The 25,720-nt window shown below is 28.9% G+C and overlaps 2 protein-coding genes across 3 annotated transcripts in view; both read left to right on the forward strand.

The window, feature by feature from the left end:
- LOC147801236 (zinc finger MYM-type protein 1-like) overlaps nt 1–25,420 on the forward strand; it is a 90,068-nt gene extending 64,648 nt beyond the window's left edge. The window contains exon 3 of the mRNA XM_087154447.1: nt 25,239–25,420. Within this exon, the coding sequence (XP_087010573.1) occupies nt 25,239–25,420 (182 nt within the window). The remainder of the gene's footprint in view (nt 1–25,238) is intronic.
- LOC107443169 (uncharacterized) overlaps nt 1–25,720 on the forward strand; it is a 327,331-nt gene that overhangs the window by 35,941 nt on the left and 265,670 nt on the right. Inside the window, exon 1 of one of the 2 annotated variants that reach the window (XM_071187586.2) lies at nt 4,957–5,098. The exons of the other annotated variant lie outside the window; for it this stretch is intronic. The gene's annotated coding sequence lies outside the window, so the exon portion shown is untranslated. Of the gene's footprint in view, nt 1–4,956; nt 5,099–25,720 lie in introns of those variants that run through there. 2 annotated transcript variants of the gene reach the window in all.

Genomic DNA, 25,720 nt, shown 5'->3' on the forward strand with positions numbered 1-25,720 from the left:
TTGTCTAAAAATTTAATTACATTTTAAATGCCTCGATATTTTTGAATACACATTTTGATCGTGTATATTTTAAGCGTAATGGGGTTTAATAAAGAAAACTATATCTTTAATAATTAGTTGAATGAGTTATATCTTTAATAATTAGTTGAATGAGTTATATCTTTAATAATTACACAAAAATAAGATTTTCAAAAATGCATAAGCAAATAATATGCATAGCAAATAATAATAATATAATATACATAGCACATAATACAAAAACTGAGACTTCCGAATGCCTCATTTTATTTTTTAAAAAAATTATTAAAACTATACCACAAATTACTATTATTTCAATGGTTTCTCTATTAAGAGCATTACAATAAATTAATTAGTAATAAGAAGTGCTCTTGAACAAGTATTGTTGTACTCTTATTACCCTTTACTACATTTAATCACATTGAAAACATCAAATTACAAATTTATTGCCCTTTAAAAATAATGGTTTTAGTTAAAAAACCTCCGAACTGATTGTTCAGCAATTAAATTTTTGTAATAATAATTTAGTATATCTTCTCAAATATTCTCAGATTATATATAGAAAATTGTTATCAACCGGAGAATTATGAAATTAATATTGAAGAAAGGAAGATAAGTAATTTTTTCATACATAAATACATTTCGTAAATGCAATTGTTTAATTACGAATAAAGATTAGTCTTTTAATTATGATAGCTATAATATGTTTGACTCTCGACTTGGGACAAATCAATATGGCTGCCTCGGTAAGGATATGCGTTTACCCACGAGACGCTATGCTAATTCTTCTGATACTTACCTTCATGGTCTCTTTTTACTAAAATATTGTCATTAGTACACTAAACTTAGTTCGTACTATCAAAAACTAGGAGAGATTAATTATAACCGTGTATGGAAACTTAAGTTTTTATTTTGAAGTATACCTATTTTTATGTATGATTTTATTTTGATATTTTACGCTATCTGACTACCTCGCGGAACATAATTTTTACAATAAGTTTGTAAATTATTCATTTATTAAAATAAAGAAAAATTCAGTATGCTCTGAACTAAATGAAAATTACGAAATTTTATTTAAAGGAAACAAGTGTTAGTGAGCTGATTAAGGTGAATAATGCCTACATAAAATTTCTTTTTAGCTATTCTTTTTTTCTATGCATATAAGATAAGTTATTTCCCTTTTATATATGAAGGGTGTTTCTTCCATTCCTATAAACCTTGTTATTAATGTGTGTGATCAAATATTAATACTTGAGCGAGGAAAAACAAAAGAGCTCTAGAAAACTGACCAATCTCATTTTTTTAATATTATTTTATAACCGTTCTTAAACAGCCAATTTTGAGTTTATTACTACCAATGTTCAACTCCGTAGCCTTGTAATTTTGAACCCAATACAGAAGACAAAAGAATTCCAGAATCAAGTAATGGAAGAAATTCGCCTTTGTGGAGGATTTTTTTGGAGCGTTACATGGAAAAACACGAAAACCTCCCACGGTTAGTTACGGCAAGGAGATTCTAGCCCATGATTCGTCTACCACGAAGGCCATCTTATGTTAACACAGTGGTTGGTGCAAGCCGGGTGCGGAATTCACATTGACTACCCATCGCTGGGATTCGAACCACGTCGCTCATTGGGAGGCAAGCATTATATCCTTTGAGGTGCCAAGATTTGGCAAATCTCAATTGTAGTAAATGGAGGCAGAAAAATAAAAACCTGTTTGATTATTGGTTATTTCCTCGGGCAAACAGAAATTGAAATTTATGCATCCACCATCCTCAATAGTGATTTGTCATTTTTCCATAGTTTTTTTGTCTCTTTTTCACTTAAATATTTGCTTGTGACTTAAAATAAGTGAACTAATATATTAAGGGCAGTGATTACAGAACATCATAAAATCCAAGTAAAATAAATTACATGATGTATTTAAGAACCACACAAATATTTTGATTTTAATTCCTGTTTGACTACCCAGGTCTTAAAGTAATTAACAATATACGTATTACAGTTAGTTCCAAAATTTTAGTGTGTTCATCTAAAAGAAAAAATCATTTTTCTCAGTGACTTTATTGAGCTCAAGAAGAAAGGATATTTTTAAAATTTGAATTCATTTTATATATCAATATTATTTTATTATTCAAACAATTTATAATTCCTAATTATTCATTTTTTTTGGAAATCATATGATGAACCAATTCATTCTATCCGCTTGTTTAACCATAAAATATATTTTCTTTTTCTGAACAGAAATTTTCAATTTTATTTGGAATGCAAGATCTTTTCAGAAAATAGCTAAATCTTATGCTTAGAACTCTGAAATAGCATGTATCTTTTAGAGTTATCGGAAAAGTCAATTCGGAAGTTTTTTAAACGAATTCTTTTTAAAAGGGAAATTAAATTAGATGAATTGTTTTTTTTCTTCCTTTTTTATTGTTTCAAGAACTGAAAACCTTTTTTTGTAGGATACAAAGGAGCATAAGAATAATAAAACTTTTCCAATTGTTCAATCTTAAATTTAATTGAAAGATAATTTGACTTCATAAAAGTAATTCAATAATAAAACCTCTTCAGATTAAGGAAAGAAGTTGACAATATGTAATTATAGTAATTATGAAAAAGGAGTTGTTTAAGGAACCTAACAATAAATTAGTAAATGAAATGACAATTTTTGATCATCATAAAGCAGATAGTTTATTAAATGCCATAAATAGTAGTTTTGAAAAAAAAAATATATTCAGAAAAGTATGAAAAAATTTTGTGGCTAAAGAATTGTGCTAAAATATTTACTTTTTCTGATAATAAATATTTCATGTTATTTATTTAGTTTTAGTGCTCATAATTGGTGGAAAAAAAGCTTCACTATTTGGCTATTGAAGTATTTTACGATTTGACGAAATTAATTTAGAAAGTAGTACACATAAACAATGAACAGCTTTAAAAATATAAAAGAACAATAAGAAAATTTAACACTATGGAACTTAGCAATATAGTAAGATGTAAATTAGATATTGTTTCATTTCTTAAAAAAAACCTAATTTTGATTATTGTAAGTTGATTTTTAAAGAATAGAAAACAAGGAAAGCCTCAGAAATTAATAAAAATAAATTATAATTTATTGTTCAAAATTTAAAATTCATTGTTCAAAAGAAGAAGAAGTAAGCTTAAAAATTGATAAGCAATGAATTTCTTGCAAAAAAGTAATTAATTAACTATAAATAGAATTATTTTATAAAGTAAAAATCCAAATCAAGAGTAATTTTGCAGTTGAGTTGGAGTAAAGAAGCAATGAATGAGAGAGAGAATGAAAAAGTAGATTTTGTTTTATAGTCTTTAAGGGAACGAAATAGGACAAGAATGGGGTTTAATATTTGATAACTTCTTAGACTAGACCAGTAATATAAGGGTAAATCTTAGGCAACAATATTTATTGTATATGCTATTGCCACGCGAAAACACATTTCTTGCAAAAATATTTGGATGATAATATACATATTGCTATCACATAATTTGTTTTATTAAAACAAACAGTAGGAAAGAATTTCGTCACGTGATATCGCCTGATCCAGCAGCAAACGTTAGTAATCTGTATCTTACGGTAATTTGTATCATGTTTACGAAATCGCTCTTGTTACTTACATTATCTAGACTTAATATAATTCTAATTGGCTATAAGAAGTTTCTAACGGAAATTACTCTAATCGAATAATCGAGATGTTCAGAAAAATTCCCTTTGACTCTTTCTTTCTTTTTGTGGAGGGGAATATACATATTTATTTTCGGTAGAAAAAAAAAACATTTTCCAAAATAAATATATATATATATATATATATATATATATATATATATATATATATATATATATATATATATATATATATAAAAGCTTCAACTGAATCATTTTATGTTATTCCTTTTCTTTAACACTTTTACTTAATTTATTATTCTAAACGAAACCCTCTTTCTCACACTTTAATATTCATATCTTTTAATCTATATTTAGTTCAAGTGTGCATTAATTAACATTTTAACGTTTATTCCTGTAACTAAACATGAGAAAGCTAAATTTCCCTCGACTTATTTAGCAGACAAATTATAATTACTAAGATTTCCCCTAACTTTTATAAAGGAGCACAGCGATTTTGTGTCACTTGAATGCTAGTTCTTCATGAATATGTCTGAATAAATAATAATTACGTGTAGCCTGGTGCCTGAAACCTGTTTATTTCCACCTCTCGGCGACGTTGTAATATATATATATATATATATATATATATATATATATATATATATATATATATATATATATATATATATATATATATATATATATATATATATATATATATATATATATATATATATAACAAAATAAATAAATACAAGAAAACACGAAGAAAGTTAAGAAAAACAATAAGTTTCATTTATTGCACATAAGCTGCAAGTAAACAGAACTGATTAGATAAGTTCAAAATGAGGATAAAACAAAGGTAGATAGAAGGTAGAAGGTGGAAGATAAAAACAAACATAGACATATGAAAAAAAAGGGGGGGGGGGAATAATAATTTAAAGAAAAAAAAATTTAATCGGTTGTTTGTTATTTTTTTAACTATTATCCCCACCTTTTTCATATGTCTATATTTTCCTTTGTTTTATCTTCATTTTGAACTTATCTAATGAGTTCTGTTTATAATGAAACTTATTGATTTTCTTAACTATATATATATATATATATATATATATATATATATATATATATATATATATATATAAGCTAAACAGTTTTTGCCAACTTTACTACTTCAAAGCATTAACAACTCTTGTAAAATTTCCAGGGTGACTTAACTCTCTCCTTTTTACATTTTATGACAGTAAAAATGTAAAATTCTTTACTGTGAGTTATTTATTTATTTATTTCAGATTTATTCAGAAAGCTCGGGTCATACGAGCCTTCTTCACATGAAAGTAATATTCTTCCTGCATGCAATTTAAAAATCGTCTAACAGGCAGATGGCTCAGTTTTATCAGTTACTACTCGTGTTTTGAGATGGAGGGATTTTTTTTTGTAAACCAAAGGTTTAAGTGTAAGTTCTTTTTTATAGCCTTTTTTTATGAAACATTTTTTAAGAGCTAGCTTGTCCTTTGACTGATGCTCCAGTTTTGAATTTTTCCATGCTCTCTTCATCAATATTTTTTTTACTAGTCTTAGTATGTTTTAATGCTTTTCTTTTATCTCGTGAAAACTCTTACCGTTGTTTTATTGCTAAAATATTTCATTAAAAATGTAGCTATCTTGTTCAGATTGGTATTTAATTAAACTTTCTATTAATTTTCTTCCATTAAATAGATATAATAAAAAGATTTGGATAAAAATAATACTTTTTAAGGTAATGCGAGTTAAATAAATGTATTATTTTGACCTTATGTGATTATTTGACTTAACATAAAGGCTTAAGAAAAATTATTTTAGCTGAAATACTTAACAAAATGTATTTCATGGGGATAAAATAACCATACTGTATGGTATTGACATTCTTGGTAAAAAAAAACATAATTTTGATCAAAATATATTTATTTAAACCATTCATTTGGTAATTTTTCTATTTACATGTTAACAGTTCAGCTGAAATTTTGGTTTTCAAAATTATAGTTCTTATTGCCAAACAGTTAGAAAACAAATACAAAACTGAAAAGCAAATTTAACAGAAAATATTGTTTTTATGCCATGCTCTAAGGAATCATCGTAAAATTACCAAGTTTTACCACATTTTCGAAATTTTATCACATATTATAAAAGCATATTTTATTGATACGAGATTACCAATACTCGTATATTACCAAAGCGTTCTAAAAAATTACCGAAGTTTTTGGTGTTCCCATAGAGCCAGAGACCTGGTATATTTTAGAGTATTCTGGTTGTTGTGACTATCTTTTTTCTCTGCGTGTATGAAGCAATTCAAACTAACAATAAATTGTACAATGTAACCTAATAATCAAAATGATTTGAATACTTCATTGAACGATTATTACGTAGTTATTCGTTGAACATGAAATGTATTTTATCTTCCAGAATAAAATTATATTCATATTGGCATATATTATACCGCATGTATTATTCATATTTGCATTTATTCTAACCCGAACGTACGTAATTATAATTCACGCTTTTTTTTTTATCATGTTTTGTATTTCTTTTTTCATGATCAGTCACGTATGTTAGTTTCTTTTTAACAATTAATTTCTTGATTGATTTATAAATGTGATTATGCCCAGTCTCATTGAAATATCCTAAAGAAACTTTTTAGGAATCGTTAAAAATCTTATAACAAAAAAATTCGATACATTGTATAAAAGGAATGCACAAATTTCACGAAATTATCTTCACGAAACCGTTTCCTGTTTTATGCTCAGAGCAAAAATTTCGTCATATAATTACCACAAATTTACCACATATACCACAAATACCAATATATATATACCACATATAATAATTACCACATTGGGCACCATATAAGTGAATCAATGTCACCCAAACAACAAAAGAAGAACGGATGGAACAGAGAGATAAATTACATATATGCCCCAAGCGGGATTCGACCCCGGGATATTCCTGTCATAAGGCCTACTCATTAACCACCATACTAGTTGGTCGGCTTATCTAGTTAATTATTTTCGATAGTCTAGTCTTCGTTCTAGTTTCACCATTCTTGTTAAGAATCTCCCTCAATGCTCTGGGATGAGGTTTCAAGTTGAGTAAATATTTTCGTCATATTTTACTGAATCATCAAAAGGGATAATTTCCGTTCTGAGAGTATATATTTTAATAATACTAGAGTACATAAAATATTAGGAAGATAAATAATAATAAAAATAAGTAAAAAATAGTCCTAAAAAAATAAAATACAGGTATGATTCATAAATCAAATAACAGTCAACTTTGCATTTTCTAAAAAAAATATTGTTCATCCAAATTAGTTCACAAAGTATAATATTTATGTGACTTGTAGGAACTGGTTTACTAGTTATGGCAAAAATTCATGGTGTGAGTACTGTAATTGTAAGGATTGTTATTGATGATACACGACACTAAAGGTAGATCCGAAAAATTAGGCTTATATTTTTAATTTGATTCACCAATTTATATTTTTTAAATAGTGTTTAAAGTCCTCCAAAGCCAATTAAATTTCTGCAGCTATTTATTATAATAAAGTCTGCTATTTTTGTGAAGCAGCAATTAATTTTGATTTTTTGAAGATATATTTACAAATGACGTTTCGTAGATTTTGTTTCAGTATAAGTAGTTATTGGTATCTTAGCTTCTTTTTTTCAAATTATAAAGTTAACGGGTTTCTTTACATAATTTCAGCTTATGCAGAGCTTCATTATTTTATAGTACACAAGCATTCATTAAGCAATAGGGATATGTAGCTTTTATTTTTTGTTTCATATCCGTCGTTGAATAGCCGACCCAGTTTTTGGGTTTACAGCTACTAATGTTCAACTCCGTAGCCTTGTAATTTTGTATCAATCCAGAAGACAAGGAAACTCCTGGATCAGTACCCGAAGAGGTATGATTTGTTATGGGAATATGGAGGGCCTTGTGACTCGACAGATTTAACGTGCATCAGTCACCATTTACTACATGGAGAGTCTTCTGGCGGCGGGAATAGAACCCATGACCTCTTGACATGAGCCCAGTGCCCTACCAACCAGGCTATCCCGGCCGGGATATATAGCATTATGAATACGTATAAACAGACATTAAAAACTCTGAAATTAAAAATATTTTAAAAATAAAGGTTCGCTGAGTCACATATGAAGTTCCCCAAAAATATTGAATTTTATAAATTTGTGAAGCGAATCTTTATTCATTAGAGAACTAGTGAAGTTGGTACACATTGTGAAAGGGTGAATATTCCAAATGAATGCAATAATATTGTCTGAAAAACTATGATGCTTGCCAATTTTATTTTAAAAAATTAGCTGAATTAGTTGCTTTAGAAATGCATTGAAATGTTGCATTGAAATTGTTGAATTAACAAGTCGGATTTATTTCGATATATTAATGAGTTGTTTGGGATTAATTCAAAACTTAAATCTTATAAGTGCCAGAAATTAAAAATAAAAACAATATTCCCGTTTTTTATGCTATGTCTCTAATGCAACGCAAAACAACAAATTAAGTAATGTGTTGATATTGGAACAGCTTTAGAGACTCGTACTCTTATTGATTCAAAAAATTGTAACTAAAACTATTTTTTTTAATTTATGAAATGTTATAAATATCTACTATCTTAACTGCTAATAAATTTAAAATAAGTATTAAAACTGTGTCATGAATTTTTCTTTGTAAAAATATACACGACATGTATGTTGTTCGAACTTAGAATTATGGTAAAATCATTCTTTAATTTTATGAGTTTTTTTTTCTTTATAATCAAGTGGAAAGAAATTGGTATAAAATTTTAATAGGGAAAGATTTACTTTTTCTGAACTAATTTTTTTAAAAAAATCAGCTGAACACATGAATAATTAGCTAACGAATAAAATAGGATTCTTGGAAATAAAATGCTCTTAGTTAAAAAATTCTTCAAGGGATGATGTATTATTTATGTCTTGTACTCTATTACTTTTATTAGGTCTCTTATCATTCAGCACTAAAAAGGGAAATTATACGTCAGTGGTCAAACAATTTGACTTCTAAGCAAGAATATACATTGCATGTACCATGCTCAAAAGAAGAAAAGAAACGATAAATGAGAATAACTTTGATGTAATAGTCAAATGATCTAATGATTTAATCTTAATGGTTTGAAAAGTAGATCTAAACCATAAGCACAAAATTAATTTAATGTGGAATAAACATCGAATTTTTGACGTATTCTCATTTTTAACATTAAAATATGGCAGCAACTTCATGCCTCAGTTTTAAAAATTTTGCAGTTTGTTGAATGATAATATAGTTCTAATTTGTTGCAACTATAATATTGTGATCATTTGAATCATTTTAATCTATTTCCTACGATATTATTCGACTTTAGATTATTGGATACAATAGTTAAACTTTGACAGAATTTTGCAAATAAAATTAATATAAATTATTTGCAAACAAATATTTTAAATGAAGCATTCCATGTTTTATATAGATTAACATTATTGAAATAATTTTTAGATTGTACAAAATACTATGTTATGTTTTTGAGAAATAAAAGTGTTTCATCGCAGTGTATAATAATATGCATGTTTTGTTTGAACATTAATTATGTAGTTGTTTACATAGCTAAAAATATTTGCCTACCTTAACTAAAACTTATTTTCTTTATAAACTTCCCTATTAATAATAATACTTATTTTTTATAAACATTTTCTAACTTCGAAAAGATATTTTATAAACATTTTCTAACTTCGAAGCTAGAAAAGAAAGATTTTCTTTTCTAGCTTCGTTTAGAATTTTTTAGCTTCGTTTCTAGCTTCGTTAGAAGTTCATTATTTCTAAATTAAATAATGTGTTATGCTAAACACAAGATTGTGCTCTGAAGTATATAACTATTTGTTTTATATATTTAAAAACATAAATATTCTTACCCTTTAACATCATCAGATGGAAAGCAAGTAATTAATCCTTATTTATTAAAATGTAGATAATATGGTGTTAAATCTCGTAGGATTAATTAATATTACTGCAACTAATGAATATATTGTGACAAAGTATCGAATTTAAGTTCTAGTGTATATTATTTCCGTTACAATAAATGAAAACTGAATTTTCAATATTAAAAACAGTCATCGAAAACTATGATTTTAAGATTAATTGACTTCTTAAGAATTTGTGATCTTTATTTTATCATCTTTAGATAAAAGGATACTTACGGTAGGTTTGATTGATTATTCCCAACCGGTATTAGCAGCTTGCTTGTTTATAGGAATAAATCGTTACAAGTGCCTTGAGAAAAGCATTGAGTTCTCAAAAAGGACGAGTTTTGGTTATTCGAGAACAGTTTCTTAAGGAAAAAATATTCTCCTATTTTGAATCAATATTGAAAAAAACGGAAAAACGTGCGACTATTTAGAATAACAAATGACATCTAAATTATACAAGCAACTTAATTCTTTATAAGCTATATGCAAGGATAGAGTATTGTTAGAAAGATTAGAAAGAGAGATTTAATTTTTAAATACCTATTAAAAGAAAGAGTTTTAATTGAAATTCTTAGCTTTTTATTTCTTTCATTAAATCCTTATTTGAATACATTTTGCTTAAAGTGAAAATAAACATTTAACAGAAAAAGTGATAAATGGAAATTGAGTAGATGTTATTTTTTGAAAGATATTACTATTTATTTTAACAAAAAAGATTTATGAACTGAAATAAGCCTAGTTCTCTTTCGAAAGAAAATAGCATCAAAATGTTAGAAAACATGAAGAATAGTAAGTATTTTTTGTTTTCTTTTTTAAGTCTCTGAGATCTTTTATTTTAACAAAAATATTTATTTAAACGAGGGATTTATCGAATTTTCACATCGTATGTTTAGTAATTAAATCCTATTATTTAAGTTTAAAATGGATTCACTAATTATATCGCAACGAAAAAAAATTCATTTTTTCTTACTAAGAAAATTTAGAGGCGTTTGTATCTTTTAGATTTAGTTCATTGTAACATTACTTTACAAAATTTTATTTGGTTTTAAACGATTATGAATTCAAATAGTTTAAACAGCAGATCGAGTTAAGGAAATGTATATTTACTAATTTGAAATAAGTCTTAATAAGTTAATTTATATAAAATCATACCCCGACCGACCAATGAAATATTTCCAAATGAAAGAAAAAAATTTTTGTAAAAAAAAAAAAAAAAAAAAGGAAGAAATATGAATGCGAATCTGTATCCCCTCCTTAAAACATACCTTTTACAGATAAAAGTGTAATTTATTGTTCCTTAAAATTTGATTCCCTAAATTACAAAATGAATACTGATAAATTTTAATGATTTTTTAATTCAAAATATTTTCTCGCATTAATTTCGAGAGCTAAAATAATTCAAAAAAGTTTAATAAAATTCTTTCTCTGAAAAAACAAATATTCGCAACTTGAAAAAAAGTTATATCATTATTGTCTCTTTTATAACAAGAGAAATTTATAGTTATTATCTTCGGCAACTGAATGTTTTTATATTTATACAATATTTTTCATTAGAACTGAGCGAAGCTCTCAGTTTCCTTCTTTTCTTATGGAAATTTTTGTTCAAACTTTTCACTTTCCTATTTCGCCGCTTCTTTATCTCTTTTTGTTAATATTTCTATCCGTTCTTTATTTGTAACAGTTTTTGCATCTTAATTTTATATTAATAGATACTTTTCTGCTTTATCATCCCACATTTTCTGCTCTTTTTAAATAATGTTGATTTTTTTTTATTTCGATGAAATTATTTTAACATTAATAGTCATCAAAAGTTCCATTATAGATTTTTTCAATAAATGAATGTCTTTTTTAAATGCATTAAAAGAACCCATTTTGTTTGTAGATTAATTTTAAAATGAAACAAAAGAAAAAAGCGAGCACCTTGAATAACTTTTTACCTAATGATCACATTTCCACGTACTGACTCTTAATCTTAATGGTTCAAGAGCCTAAATTTATATATGCTAATTAATTATTGCAGATGATGTTTTGGACCGGGATAGCCTGGTTGGTAGGACACTAGGCTCATGCTCGTGAGATCGTGAGTTCGAATCTCACCGGTCAAAAATTCTCCGTGTATTAAAAATGGTGACTGGAGAATGTTAAAACTGTCGGGGTGACTAAGTCCTCCAAGTTGCCATAACAAATCAATACATCTGGGGGTATTAAATTGGAGATTGATCGTTCTCTGGTACAGGTCAAAATTATGATCTGTCGATGAATGAATGGAGTATGAATGGATCCTCCCTGTAAAATGAGCTGTGACGTGCATGTGGCTGAAGTCGTATTCTTTGACACGGAGGGAGTCACTGAAAAACAAGAAACGCACCCTCTGCCTTAAAATATCTTGGATACCCAAGGCAGACTTGCTGGTAATGGCAAGTAGCATTAGTAAGAACAACAACAGCAACAAGAAGACGACCTTTTATAAGTTTGAAGACGATGTTTTATAATCACTTGAGTACTTTTTGAGAATTTAGAAATACAACTTATTTAAGACGGCAGAAAAAGATAAAAATGGAAATTAACGCTAAGACAAATAATTTCTCGACTATTCTCATTTATTCCCTACTTTGGGTGCTATATTTTTCTGAATGCGGTAACCCCTCAAATTTTGAGTCTCGAGAATCCAAATCCGTCTAAAAAAATGTATGCTTAACAAGAGAAAGTACGTAATTATGTCTAATTTTGTAGTGTAAATTGCTGTCTGCTCTAATTAGTTACCATACATAAGGTTGAGGCTTCGAACCATTAAGATCAAAGTCCCGTTCATGAAAATTTGATCATTAAATCAAAAGTTAATCAGGATGTATGTTTTTCTTCGAGTACTGTAAGATACATTTGGAGAGATGTGGATGTAGGTTCTAAGGGATTTTCTAGCGGATTTTAGAGAGTTAGTTTTAAAGTTTATAAACTGACAATAGGAAATAAAGACTACGCCTTGCCTTTCTTTCTTGTTCGCAAGCTTTCAATTTGTAAAATCTCCCACACTAATTTAAACTGTTCTTGACATAGCGTTCTCACACTAAAACAAGTTTTTGAAGTTAATTAGTAGATTGTTTGCCGAAAAATGCAAATGGAATTTGCTTACGTAACAAACACAGTTTGCTTGCTTTCACGTCTTAACACTTGTTTCTTTTTCCAAAGATTAAAGTTTATTATTTTTGTATGAATGTATGTATAGATTTATTAGATTTCGTTGATCTAGCTGTGAAGATTTATTGAAAAGTGAAATTTCACTATATGATTAAATATGTGACACAATTATGCATTTCATAATATAATTATACTCAATTATAATACACATCTTTAAATTATACATTTCGCTGATTTCTTGTTGATAATTATGTATAGAAACTGATAAATAAGGCAATAATAATTATTGAATATAATCTCTCAAGCTTCATGTTTATTCATACTGTTCCATTTTTAATGAGTTTTGTGACAAATTTAAGCATGCAAAATGAAATGAATAATGGTTGCAAAATAGGTAGAAAAAGAGTTCTGATTGAAGGATTTATTTTTAATGCTTTTAATTCTAACTACCTCACTGTTATCTAATGGTTTTATATTTATTAAGACGTCAATGCTACAAAGAATTCATAAATTGCATGGAATACTAATTCATATTATTTAAAACATAGTATAAACACAGTTTTTTTAATATTTTTCCTTCTTTTAAATACAAATGGAATCATATTTCCAAAGCTTTTGACCGCGTATGGGATAGAGCGCTTATCCTCAAACTTATAAACCAAAACCTGCCACATAATATTATAAATGTCATCGACTCCTACCTCAGTAACAGGACTTTCCAGATTAGACTAAATGGTCAGCTTTCAACAAAAAGGAACATTAAAGCGGGTGTGCCGCAAGGCAGCATCCTAGGTTCTATCCTTTATTTAATATTCACCCATGACTTCCCTTTATGTAACAACAATATAAATCAAATCATCGCATATTATGCAGATGATACAGCAATAGCTATCAGATCATTGAATCCTAATCAGTCAATAAAAAATATGAATAGCCTCATGCCTAAGATAGAATCCTGGTGTGCTGACAACAAAATCTTAATAAACGCTGAGAAATCACAACTTATGATTATAAGGAGGAAGAAAAAGAAGAAAATCTTAAATAATAATGTCATTCTCTTCAACAAAATATCTCAATTGTCAAACAAGCTGATTACCTAGGGCTTACTATTAATAGTAACCTAACATGGAATCTTCAAATCAAAAAAGTAATTAACAAGGCTCATGCCGCTTACAGCTGCCTCAGGCCTTTAATTAACTCCTGCTCACCACTTCCCTTAAACCTTAAGAAGACACTATACACTATGTGTATAAGACCAATTTTAACCTATGCATGCCCCGCATGGGGATGCATTAAACAAACCCAACTAAAGAAACTTGAAGTTACTCAAAACAAATTTTTAAGACGAATTACTGGTGCCCCATATTACCTCCCAAATAGAGCCATCAGAAATGACCTTAACATCAGTACTATTAATGAATTTATCAGTAAGCTAAATATCTCATTCTTCAGTAAAGCAAAAAACCCTGATCCAGCAGGCTTCAATGAACTACTGAATAAAGAATTAATACCAGATATGAGACTTTATGACCCAATAACGTCATTCCTATCATCAGATTGTGTTCTATCAAGGCACTACAAATAATATATCCCCTCCCCTCATCTTACTATGGATACTCCCAGAGAAGTGAAGTAACCTTCATGTGATCACCGACTTGGGAATATCCACCCCTAGTATTATACCTAACTTGTCCCATATTTTATAAGCTCGACAACAAGAATAAACTTACGTCGACCAGTGCTTCTGCTATTTCTCTTGTTTTTATTGCTATAAACACAGTACTCTAGTCGCCTACGGGCATCATCACAGACGAAGAAGTGGAGTGCCTGCTCTGCGGGCAGGTACTTCGTACTACATCTCAGCCTAAGCCTAAGCTCATTTGCATTTGAATTTGGATAGTATCATACTTAGTGACACTCAGCAAAGGAGTGTATTTTTTCCTTCCGTCCTCTTTAAGGACGCAATTTATTTTTGAGGGCGTCCTCATCGTCACCATTGTGGCTTCACCCATTGATGCTATGAATTTTTCGGCCATTTTTAAAATTTTCTCTGATTTTATCAAAACTTAAAGTCAATAGGCATTCACATGAAACTCTTCTTGGATCTGAATTTGATCATCGATCGTAAGAAACTTCATATCTAAAATATTTTGAACGGTTATCTGCGATTTTTCAAAAAGCATTGTTTGCAAGTAAGCTGATAGTATCCCGAATCCCGAGATATACTTCAACCGTCGTTTTGCTTTCTGATGATGCCCTAGCTTCTGTGAAAGTCCAGATATCATAAGCCAAAATGATGGACGAGACGACTTTTAAAGATTAATAGATACTGATCGCCATTGTGACTTCGTTGATGTCGGCTAACTTTCCCTGAATTTTCCATTTCCTGGGCCACTTCTCCTCCCACTACTCCACGATAACGATGTGTCTGAAACTGTTTTTGCTTTTTCTATGGACCCCCCATAATAAAGAACTTTTGGTTTAAAGTGACTGTCTGCTGAGCGATTTGTTCATCTAGATTTACTAGAAGGTAACTCCAGATATTAGAAGATCTTTTTATTATGTAAATTCATCTCTGCTCCAGGTAAATACTTGTTTTTTTCATCCCTGTTTTTCTTTTCGATTTTGTGCTTTTGTGCATTCTGCGGCACGATCCTTAACGTAAAAACTATACATTATTGATCTGCTTTATTTTCCCATTAATTGTTATATCAATATTTTTTTTACAATGCCCAGCATCTGCAGTACAGGTATTTATCTAAATAATTATGTAAACGCTATTGAAAAGAGATTTTTAAAAATCCTATAATATAATATATTACATCAAATTAAATAGAAATATTCTATAATAATAAATTTGAAGTCTCCCCACACAGAAAAAAAGTCATTTAAGTCTGATTTAAGCACATAAAAAAGAGACGGGGTTTACAAGTTGGTTATTATTTTTTTAATGCTTACGTAACAAAATAAATTACCTTTACCAGAGAAGATCCGTACTAAATCGCAAAAATAATTATATTTAAAGAAACACTACATTATGAAGAAAAAAAAAAGATTTGCATTTGAAATTTGCTTTTTTTTTGCAATTCCAAGTTACCGAAAATATGCTAACGTAATACACTGTTAGAATTTCCATTCTGAAATTACGGTAAAATAACCGACAGCAGTCTTTCCCTCCAATTAACCGTAAAATTTATGGTAAAGAATATTTTTTACCTTTATGGCTTTAAAACCGTTTACAACTAGTAAGGTAAACAACCATCATTACAAAACTATACTAGTTTGATTTCAAAACCGTGAAAAAGAAATTTAATTAGGATGTGGTTGAGTTGTGTTTTATCAAATGTATCTTGGAATATAGTTTATTTGCCTGTTTCATCTACCGCAAGAGATGAAAAATACTAGACTTCTGTGTTAAACAACTTGACGGTGCTGCCAACTGAGTATGAGTGAATAAGAGTATTGTTTTCTAAAAGTCTCACAAATTGAGTGGGAAACTTTTTAGGTGTTGAAGGGAATGGACTCGTTCTGTTGGTTATGAGATTGACAGATTACCCCTCTCGGCTATAATATTTATCCAGCTACACGGAACTAAGTGGCTTCATTAGGTGGGTCTAGTTGGTGCAATAAAATTCTGGTTGTTTAACCGTGTTAAGTTAAAACAAACTATTTTTCTCGCAGTTGACAGTTTGAATACCTTCCTATTTGACTGTTTTATTTTTAAATGGTGAAATAACAATTAAATAAATTCAAACTGTGCACTTGAACGGTTTCTAAATCATTATGGAATTATATTTTTACTACAGATGCGAAAAATTTAATAATTGAAAAATTTGTTTTCATGAATACCTAAAACTTATTTATTTAAAGAAAATATATAACATATTTTCTAAATAAATCTGATGCTAATTTCTTCAGCTTTATTAACTATCCTAAAAATATAGTTATGGAAGGTGATTTTAGAACATCTTGCATTAGACAAAAAGGAAAAATAATAAATGCTCCGAAGTAAAATAAATATTTGCTTATTCTTTCATTGAGGAGTAAACATTATTTTCGAAGACTTATATTTCTATTTAAAAACAATAAACCTTACATATTTTTGAGAAATGTATTTAACGTGTGATATTTATTGAAGAAATAACATTAATAAAAACAAACAAGCAAACATTATTTCTGAAGTCTTATGTTTATATTTAAAAACAATAATCCTTAAATATTTTTGAGAAGTGTATTTAACGTCTAATACTGATTGTATAGGTTGTGATACGAAACGTCTCCAAAATACATAATAAATATATTTAAGATTAAAAAGATTTACTGGCTTCAATACAACGATGAAATAAAATATTCACTTTATGTAAGATATTGTTATCTGCCTATGATACTATTATAGCAAATTGGATTCAAATGTGTATTAAAATTTCCAATGCATTAAACACTACTTACTACTTTCAGAAATGGTATAAAATGTATATCTTTTCAAAAAGCTATACTAGCAACTCTTGTGAATTTTTCGATGAAAAAGTTTCTCGAACAAATTCACGAATCAAGAAACGTACAACCGTTGTCACGGGCACGAGACTTCTATTTTCATGTAGGGGAGAGGGGGGCACATGTGAACAATTTTTTTTATTTCTTCATTTTTCAAAAAATATCATAAATTTCTCACAGTAAAGAAGTTCATATGTTTAAGTAGTCTTTTCTTCGTCTTATGGAATTTTTTGAGATTTTTTAATAAAATATTTTTTTACTTTATGATATTTTAAAAAAATGACTTCAATTGTTCACATGTGCCCCTATTGGGGGCACATGTGAACATGCCTGGGGCACATATGAACAAGATTAAAAACACAAAGCAATCATCATATTTCAAGGGAAAAAAATCTTTAATATGACAGATATAGATACGTATTATACTGAAGGGGTTGTAGCTTACTATGCGAATTTAAACTGTACAACAGTACTGTCAGTAAGAAAATAATTTTTCAGCTGTACAATAATTTTTTCACTGTTGGGTTTTTCGCAACTTCATGTTCCTCAGGAGTTGTAATGGGCCTTTTTCTTTCCTCTCTGATAATCTTTCATGCTTTTTTTTCATTTTTCTATCTTTTCATCCGTAGTTTAGCAATTCTATCTTTCCCAGGTGTATCAGTTAATATGCGTGATGCGTGATCAACCATTTAATAAAAAAAATTTTTTTTAAAGAAAAAATTAATAAATTAATTATGGAAAATTAAATAATAATAATTTTAAATGCATACATATTTTTTAAACTTATAATATCATGAGGATAATAATCTTAATACTATGTAGGGGCACATGTGAACTGTTCACATCTGCCCCAGATGATTTGTTCACAAGTGCCCCATCATCCTTCTTAAACCTTACTTGAAAAATAAAGAACTTTTAATTGAGTAAAAAAAAATAATTAATTGTCATAAACTTACCTGAATGTTCATATAATGGTCTGCAATAGTTAATTTCAGTTTATTAGTTGATTTATACTATGCTTTCACTTGAAGAAGCTAGTGATTATAATATATACAACACCAACTGATACAAAGAAATTGTCAGAATAGAACAACAAAATGTCTCATTGTACTGAAAGTTTCGCAGAGAGGTAGGACTAGTACTGCCATCAATTGAAAATTTTTCAAGATTTTTTATTTCAAATCATATTGGTAAAACATAGCATGTTCACATGTGCCCCCTGTTCACAAGTGCCCCCCTCTCCCCTACGATATTTTGAAAGAAAAAAACTTTTCCTTTTCCTTAAAATCACTACAACATTTCAGTGAAAGAAAGGAGCCCCTTTCATATTAAGACGTGCTTTAACTTGAGTAATAGAGTGTCACTTCAATCTACCTTCTCTTTTCTGATGGATACTAGCAAATTTTGATTTTTTAATATGATACATTTTCAATATACTGAGATTTTCATGATTATTCATAGTGAATATGTTTGCATAAATATGAATATTCTGTGTAAGTTTATTTGAATTACTTGAGTAATAAAATGCAAGCATAGTTTTTGATATTAAATAAAATTCGACATAAATCGTTTTAATTTGGATATACATAATTAATTATGATGATATATATCATTAATTATGATGAAAAAAGGGCGAAAGTTTTATTTGATCCTAAGATGAATCACAAAAAATACTTAAATATTATTAATTTTTGATGCACTTATTAGATTAGCAATTACAAAGATATGAATTAATGCGTTTCAACTTTTCGAATATGGCATTTAGCTGTTTAATATTTGTTAAATTCTGATATCCGCTGCATCTCTTGCACCAGCATTAAGCAATTAAATATATGTAGCATAAAATGTCTCATACGAGTCTTTCTATATTAATTCATGGCTTAAACATATATTTTTTATTAAGACGTAGACATCGTTCTTTTACAAACAGCCATAAAAAGCAATATTCATTTTGAAATTTATTTTCTGAAGTAAATGGATGATAATTATTAGGAATATACTTATTAAGAAAATCCCAAAAATTCCTTGAAGTCATTACTGCGTACAGTTGGTAAAATTTGTATGTATGTAAATTTGTATTGTGGAATTCAGTTGGTTATAATTGAGTAAATTTTCCTTTTTAAGCGAAATTCGATTATGTTAAGGAAAATCTATCTGCCTATTATCATAAGGAAGGCCAAATTTGCGTGGTTTTTTCATCATAATATAACTACTTGTTAACCTGTCGCCCCTTCGGCCTTAATAGCCAAACCCAAGGCCCTGTCTGGCTGAAAAATCCTTTTCTTGAAGAATTTACCATAAGGTACTAAATAATAAAACTTATATATACTTATATACTAAATAATAATAATAATAATAATATATATATATATATATATATATATATATATATATATATATATATATATATATATATATATATATATATATATATATATATATATATATATATATATATATATATATATATATATATATATATATATATATATACACTGGTTATCATAAATTAAGGAAAAATCACAAAAATAGCGATAACTCTTTCAAAAGTAAGCCAAACCGTGCAAAATTTGCATATGTTGTCCACTAAGAGTAGCTGAGTAAAATTGCAATATGCAAATTAGTGGCGCTGCACTCGGCTTACGTCATCTGCCTGGAGCATAAAAGTCCAAGTTTGAGAGAAAGCACACAAATTTTACTGTGATTGCGACATTGAAAATCTGAGATAGCCAATTCGTAATAATGACCTCTAGGCATCATTTGCCTGAAGAACTACGATGGAGAGCCATCGGGAGACTAGAGGCAGGGCAGAGTCAATCAGAAGTGGCCAGATGGTTAAATGTGAGTCCATCTGTGGTTCATAGACTTTGGAGGCAATTTCAAACCACAGATTCGGCATCTAGGAGGTTCAGTCAAGGACGGCCAACTGTTACGACCAGTGCCGATGACCGATATTTGACATTAAGTGCACGCAGGAATAGAACCACTACTCCGACACATCTTAGATCCTCTCTTGCTGCAGCCACCGGAAGGTTGGTGTCAACGTCAACTGTGCGCAGAAGGCTCCACGAAGGTGGTCTGTATGCGAGATGACCAGCCATTTGCGTGCCGCTCACATCACGCCATAGGAGAGACCGTTTGCAGTGGGCCCGACAACATGTCCACTGGACGTCAGATCAATGGAGGCCTGTTCTCTTTACGGATGAGTCCAGGTTTAGTCTAGAAAGTGACAGTAGACGTTATTTGATATGGAGAGAACCTGGGACCCGTTATCATCCATCAAACATCCGTGAAAGAGATGCATACGGAAGAGGCAGTGTCTGTGTTTGGGGAGGCATATCCTTAGGAGGGCGCACATACCTCCATGTCTTTCCAAGGGGAACCGTGAATGCTCAGGTTTATCGAGACAACATCCTTGATGCTTATGTGCGCCCATATGCCGGGGCAATTGGTGATTGCTTCCTGTTACAGGACGATAATGCAAGACCACACAGAGCTCGCATTGTTGATGATTATCTTCAACAGGAAACAATTACTCGCATGGAGTGGCCAGCTCGATCCCCGGACTTGAATCCTATCGAGCACGTTTGGGATGCTCTAGGGAGGCGTGTATCTGCCATCAATCCGCCCCCTCAGACCCTTGCCACGCTTGCAACTGCTTTACAAGAGCAATGGCTCTCACTTCCTATTGAACTGATAGACCGCATAATTGAAAGCATCACACATCGCTGTTTGTGCTGTATTGCTTCTAGAGGCAATCATATTCCATATTAAAGGTACTTTTTCTATTGCAAACCGATACTTCCAATTTGTTTATTTTATACATGTGCTAATTTCTATACTACTATTAATGTCTGATAATTTCTTTTTATGTTGTTTAATACCTTACTATGTGTTGTATATTGTGGGTAAGTTTCATAAAATTCCATGTGTAATTTCTTGAGTTATCGCGATTTTTGTGAATTTTCCTTAATTTATGATAACCAGTGTATATATATATATATATATGTATATACAGGGTGATTCTAAAAAGATGGGCAAAATTTTAGGAAGTGATAGTACACACCCAAGCAAACAATTTTTATCAAAGAATGCATGATCGAAAACAAAACTCAAAACCGCTAGAGGGCGTCGAAGTTTATGTTCTTATATGAGGCAAAAATACACAAAAAACGATGAAGTTAAGTTATAAATGCAAATTTAATGGCATGTGATTACAATAACTGTTTAAAACGGTGGCCGGCAGCGGCTATGCACACAGTACAACGGCGAAGAAAGGATAGGCGAACATTCTGAACCACACCAGGTATCACGAACTTTCCCTGCAGCTGCCAAAAGCTTGGCGACAAGTAATGTAGCACAGTAACTCGCAACAGGAATGGAGCTTTCACGTTTGCATCAAACAACTTTCTAAATGCGCCAGCACCTTTACGTTTTATTTTTTACCATGCATTCTTTGATAAAAATTGTTTGCTTGGGTGTTTACTATCACTTCCAAAAATTTTGCACATCTTTTCAGAATCACCCTGTATATATGGGCAGACCTCTAAAACCTTTAACTTTTGATGATAAAAAAAAATAATAGGCACACTATTTTTGTACCTCCAGAATTGTTTGAAAATGTATAAAATATCAGAAAATAATCGCGAACATCGAAAATTTTGATGCCCTTATAAGTACAAACAAAAAATTAAAATTTTTGAACTAATTTTTCTAGGCTTTTATACATTTCATTAAAAATCCTAAAGACGACAAAAGTATCATTTATTTAATAAACATATAAACTTATTGAATCTATTTTTCTCTTATTGAGCAATTTTTTCTTTTTAATATTTTCATCCATATTTACCCTTTATTTTTCATCAAAAATTATTAGTATCATAAATAAATTAAAAAATTTTAATATTAAGTTAAATTGTTTCAAAATGTATAAAAAGGCTTACTTTAATTATTTTCAGTCAAAAAATATCTTCAGTTAGTAAAACATAGGTAAAAAAAGGCCTGATATGTCAAATTCAATTAATTAATCCTGAGATTACGGTTTGACAGGGTTAAAGTCTGGACAGCCTGGAGAATAGATCGAAAACTTTACTCAGATGCAACGCAATGCGATGCACACAACACAGAAAATAAATTAGACAATGACAAACGTGTGATCAAAATTTTGATTGATTTTAACATTTACTTTTTAGATCTGCGTCTGATTACGGTCTTGACATCGTAACTGTAACCTCACCGAATGACTGTGATTATAAACCTAGAAAAATTAGTTCAAAAATTTTAATTTTTTGTTTATACTTATAAGGGCATCAAAATTTTCGATATTCATGATTATTTTCTGATATTTTATACATTTTCAAACAATTCTGGAGGTATAAAAATAGTGTGCCTATTATTTATTATTATAATTTTTATTATCAAAAGTTAAAGGTTTTAGATATCTGCCCATATATATATATATATATATATATATATATATATATATATATATATATATATATATATATATATATATATATATATATATATATATATATATATATATATATATATATATATATATATATATATATATATATATATATATATATCAAATCATATATATATAGTTCAAAATGAAGATAAAAAAAAAGAAAAATGATAGACAAATGAAAAAAAAGGGGGGGATAATAAGTAAAAAAATAACAAACAACAGTTTTAGAAAAAAAAAAAAGAAAAAGGCTGAAATTTTATTTAAAAAATGAAACTTGTTGTTTTTATTTATTTTTCTCATGTTTTCTTGTATTTATTTATTTATTATACAAGTATATATATATATATATATATATATATATATATATATATATATATATATATATATATATATATATATATATATATATATATATATCTGTGTGTGTGGGGGGGGCAAACCTAAATTTCAAACTAGAAGGAGATTTATTAAGTAAACTAAGATAAAAAATTAGTAAAGCTAATCGGTTTTATAAAGAAGTAACTTGTTTCAGCTCAAAGATATATCTGTTACTTAATAATTTTTTTCTTGCTTAAATACTTACACTTAATGTGTGTTCATATTTTAATCTTTTAACAATTTATTTAAAAGTATATAAATAAAAGGACAATTTATTTAGATTTTTATCATCAATATTCGCTGATAGTGGTATTATCTCTAAATACGAACAGTTTAAAACTAATTTTTTTTAATATTCGATTATTAAAATTTTTTTCATAAATTTTCTAATTTTTAAACATTTCTTTTATATTTGTATTCAAAGATGATTATGATAGATTAAAGTAAATAACAGGTACATTTCTTTTAGCTTTTTCTAAAAGAGAGCTTGTGTAGCGGAATTAAAAACCAAAATTACCATCCTATGGTAAAATTTACTGTGTTTCTTGCTTAATAGGAACACCAAAAATCTCGATATTTTTTTTATCGCAGCGCTTAATGATCTTGGTAAAATTAACAATAAAATATGGTTTTATAATATATGATTAGTCTAGTTTCAACTAGTTAGCTAATTTCGCGAGATAAAAAGTTATAAATTTAAAAAAATTACTGCTAGTGCCGACAGGAGACTAAATACCCTTTCTAATTTAGAATAAGAAAAATAACTCTTAATTTAAAATCAGCCAAATGTATCATTCCCGTTTTATCACGCAATCAATTTTGAATATAAAAACTGAAAATGCAAGAGTAGCAACTATACATCTCGTATCATTTGTGTATCTAATTAACTCTCTTATGCAGAATAAAAAAAAGCTTATTTCTCCGCAAAGCTTCAATTTCTGAAAAGTATGATAAGAAAATAATTAAGTGTATAAACTTAGAAATTTTGATAGATTTTTGTATTCTCCACTAATCAGATTAGTATAGGAAACTGGAGTGTATTTAGTTTGCTAGAAGAAAATTCTAATTACTATTCCTCGGAAAAGCTATTTTAACCTCAAAATTTTTTTTTTCTTTAAAATAAAAAAAAAGAAAAAAGAAAAAAAAAGAAAGGGTGATTTTTCTTTGCTCTCAAATCTTCGAAAAATCATCATCCTTAACTTAATTATTCATGACTTTCATAAACATTTTTGTTTGGTTTTTTTCGAAGGGAAAAACAGAAAATTGATTTAAACATTTCTATAGGAATAAACAGTTCTCCTTTTGTTGAGTGCGAGAGAGTTTATTTTTGTGATTCGTGTATAAAAATGGTTTGAGAAAAGAAAATATCACTCAACCTTTCGATAAAGATACGGTATCAATGAAAATGGATTTTCACGACCTTTTAAAATTGTTCTTACTAATGCGCCTGCTGAAGTGTTTTATTTTATGGTCAGTTTTATTTTCGTAAATCAGATGAAGAGAATGGGTAAACGCGTCAAAGAAGGACGATCTTACAGGATAACGTTTTTGTATATCTTTTTTCTGCTTATTGTGGTTAAAATAAGATTTCTTTACTATTCTTTTGTTTTCGTCACGTTGGGACTTCAGACAATTGTGAAGCTCAGTTTTGATCAGATTTTGACTAGACATATAAGCATAATAAAATGGAATTGTATCCCTATGATTGTTTTTACAGAATTTAAACAAAAATAAAAAATACTGACTAAGTATTATGTCATCATTCATAATTCTCTTATCAGTTAGAATTTATAGAAGAAAACATTTATATTGAGTACTTCAAGACAGTTTTTTTTATATCTTGTTTAAGATTAAGTACACTGTTAGAATTTTCATTCTAAAATTGCCGTAAAATAACCGGCAGCAATCTGCTTATCCGATTTACAATAAAGAATATTTTTTTCCTTTACGGTTTTGAAACCGTTTGCAACTAGAATAGCTATAAGACTATGAATACGAAACTCTGCAATTTTTTAACTATTTACAACTAACCTGGTTTCAAATTTCAAAGCCATAAAAGAGAGATTTAACTGGAGATAGGAGGTAAGCTTTTCGTTTGATAATAGGTATTGGAGACTTCAGGACTCAAATTGGAAAGTGCAGGACACTGGAAACTGCTCATGTGAAGGGAATGGGGGAAACATTGCGGTGTAAACGCTGGGATTCGAACCCCAGTTCTGTCGGTCCTGAGAGCGACAGATTAGCCCTCTCGGCTATAACACGTATACAATTGCAAGGAACTAAGTGACTTCAATAGGTGGGCTTAGTTGATGCGATAAAATTCTGGTTGTTAAACTGCATTAGGCGAAAGCAGTTAATAAGCAGGTTTACCCACATTCAGCAGTTTGATTACAACCTTATTTATGGTTATTTGACTGCGTTGTTTGAATATGGTAAAATAACAATGAAATAAAATGTTATTTAACCATTTAACCATCTAAAAATTTTTTTAATTATATCACTGATTTGAAGGTTAAATATTAAAAAGAAGCTAAGACTAAATTGAACGGGATATATTAATTAAATATTTCGAGCAATAAAAACAGTT

This window comes from Parasteatoda tepidariorum, chromosome 11 (genome assembly GCF_982258835.1).
Source record: "Parasteatoda tepidariorum strain Cologne lab strain chromosome 11, Ptep-v5.0, whole genome shotgun sequence".
Taxonomy (NCBI): domain Eukaryota; kingdom Metazoa; phylum Arthropoda; class Arachnida; order Araneae; family Theridiidae; genus Parasteatoda; species Parasteatoda tepidariorum.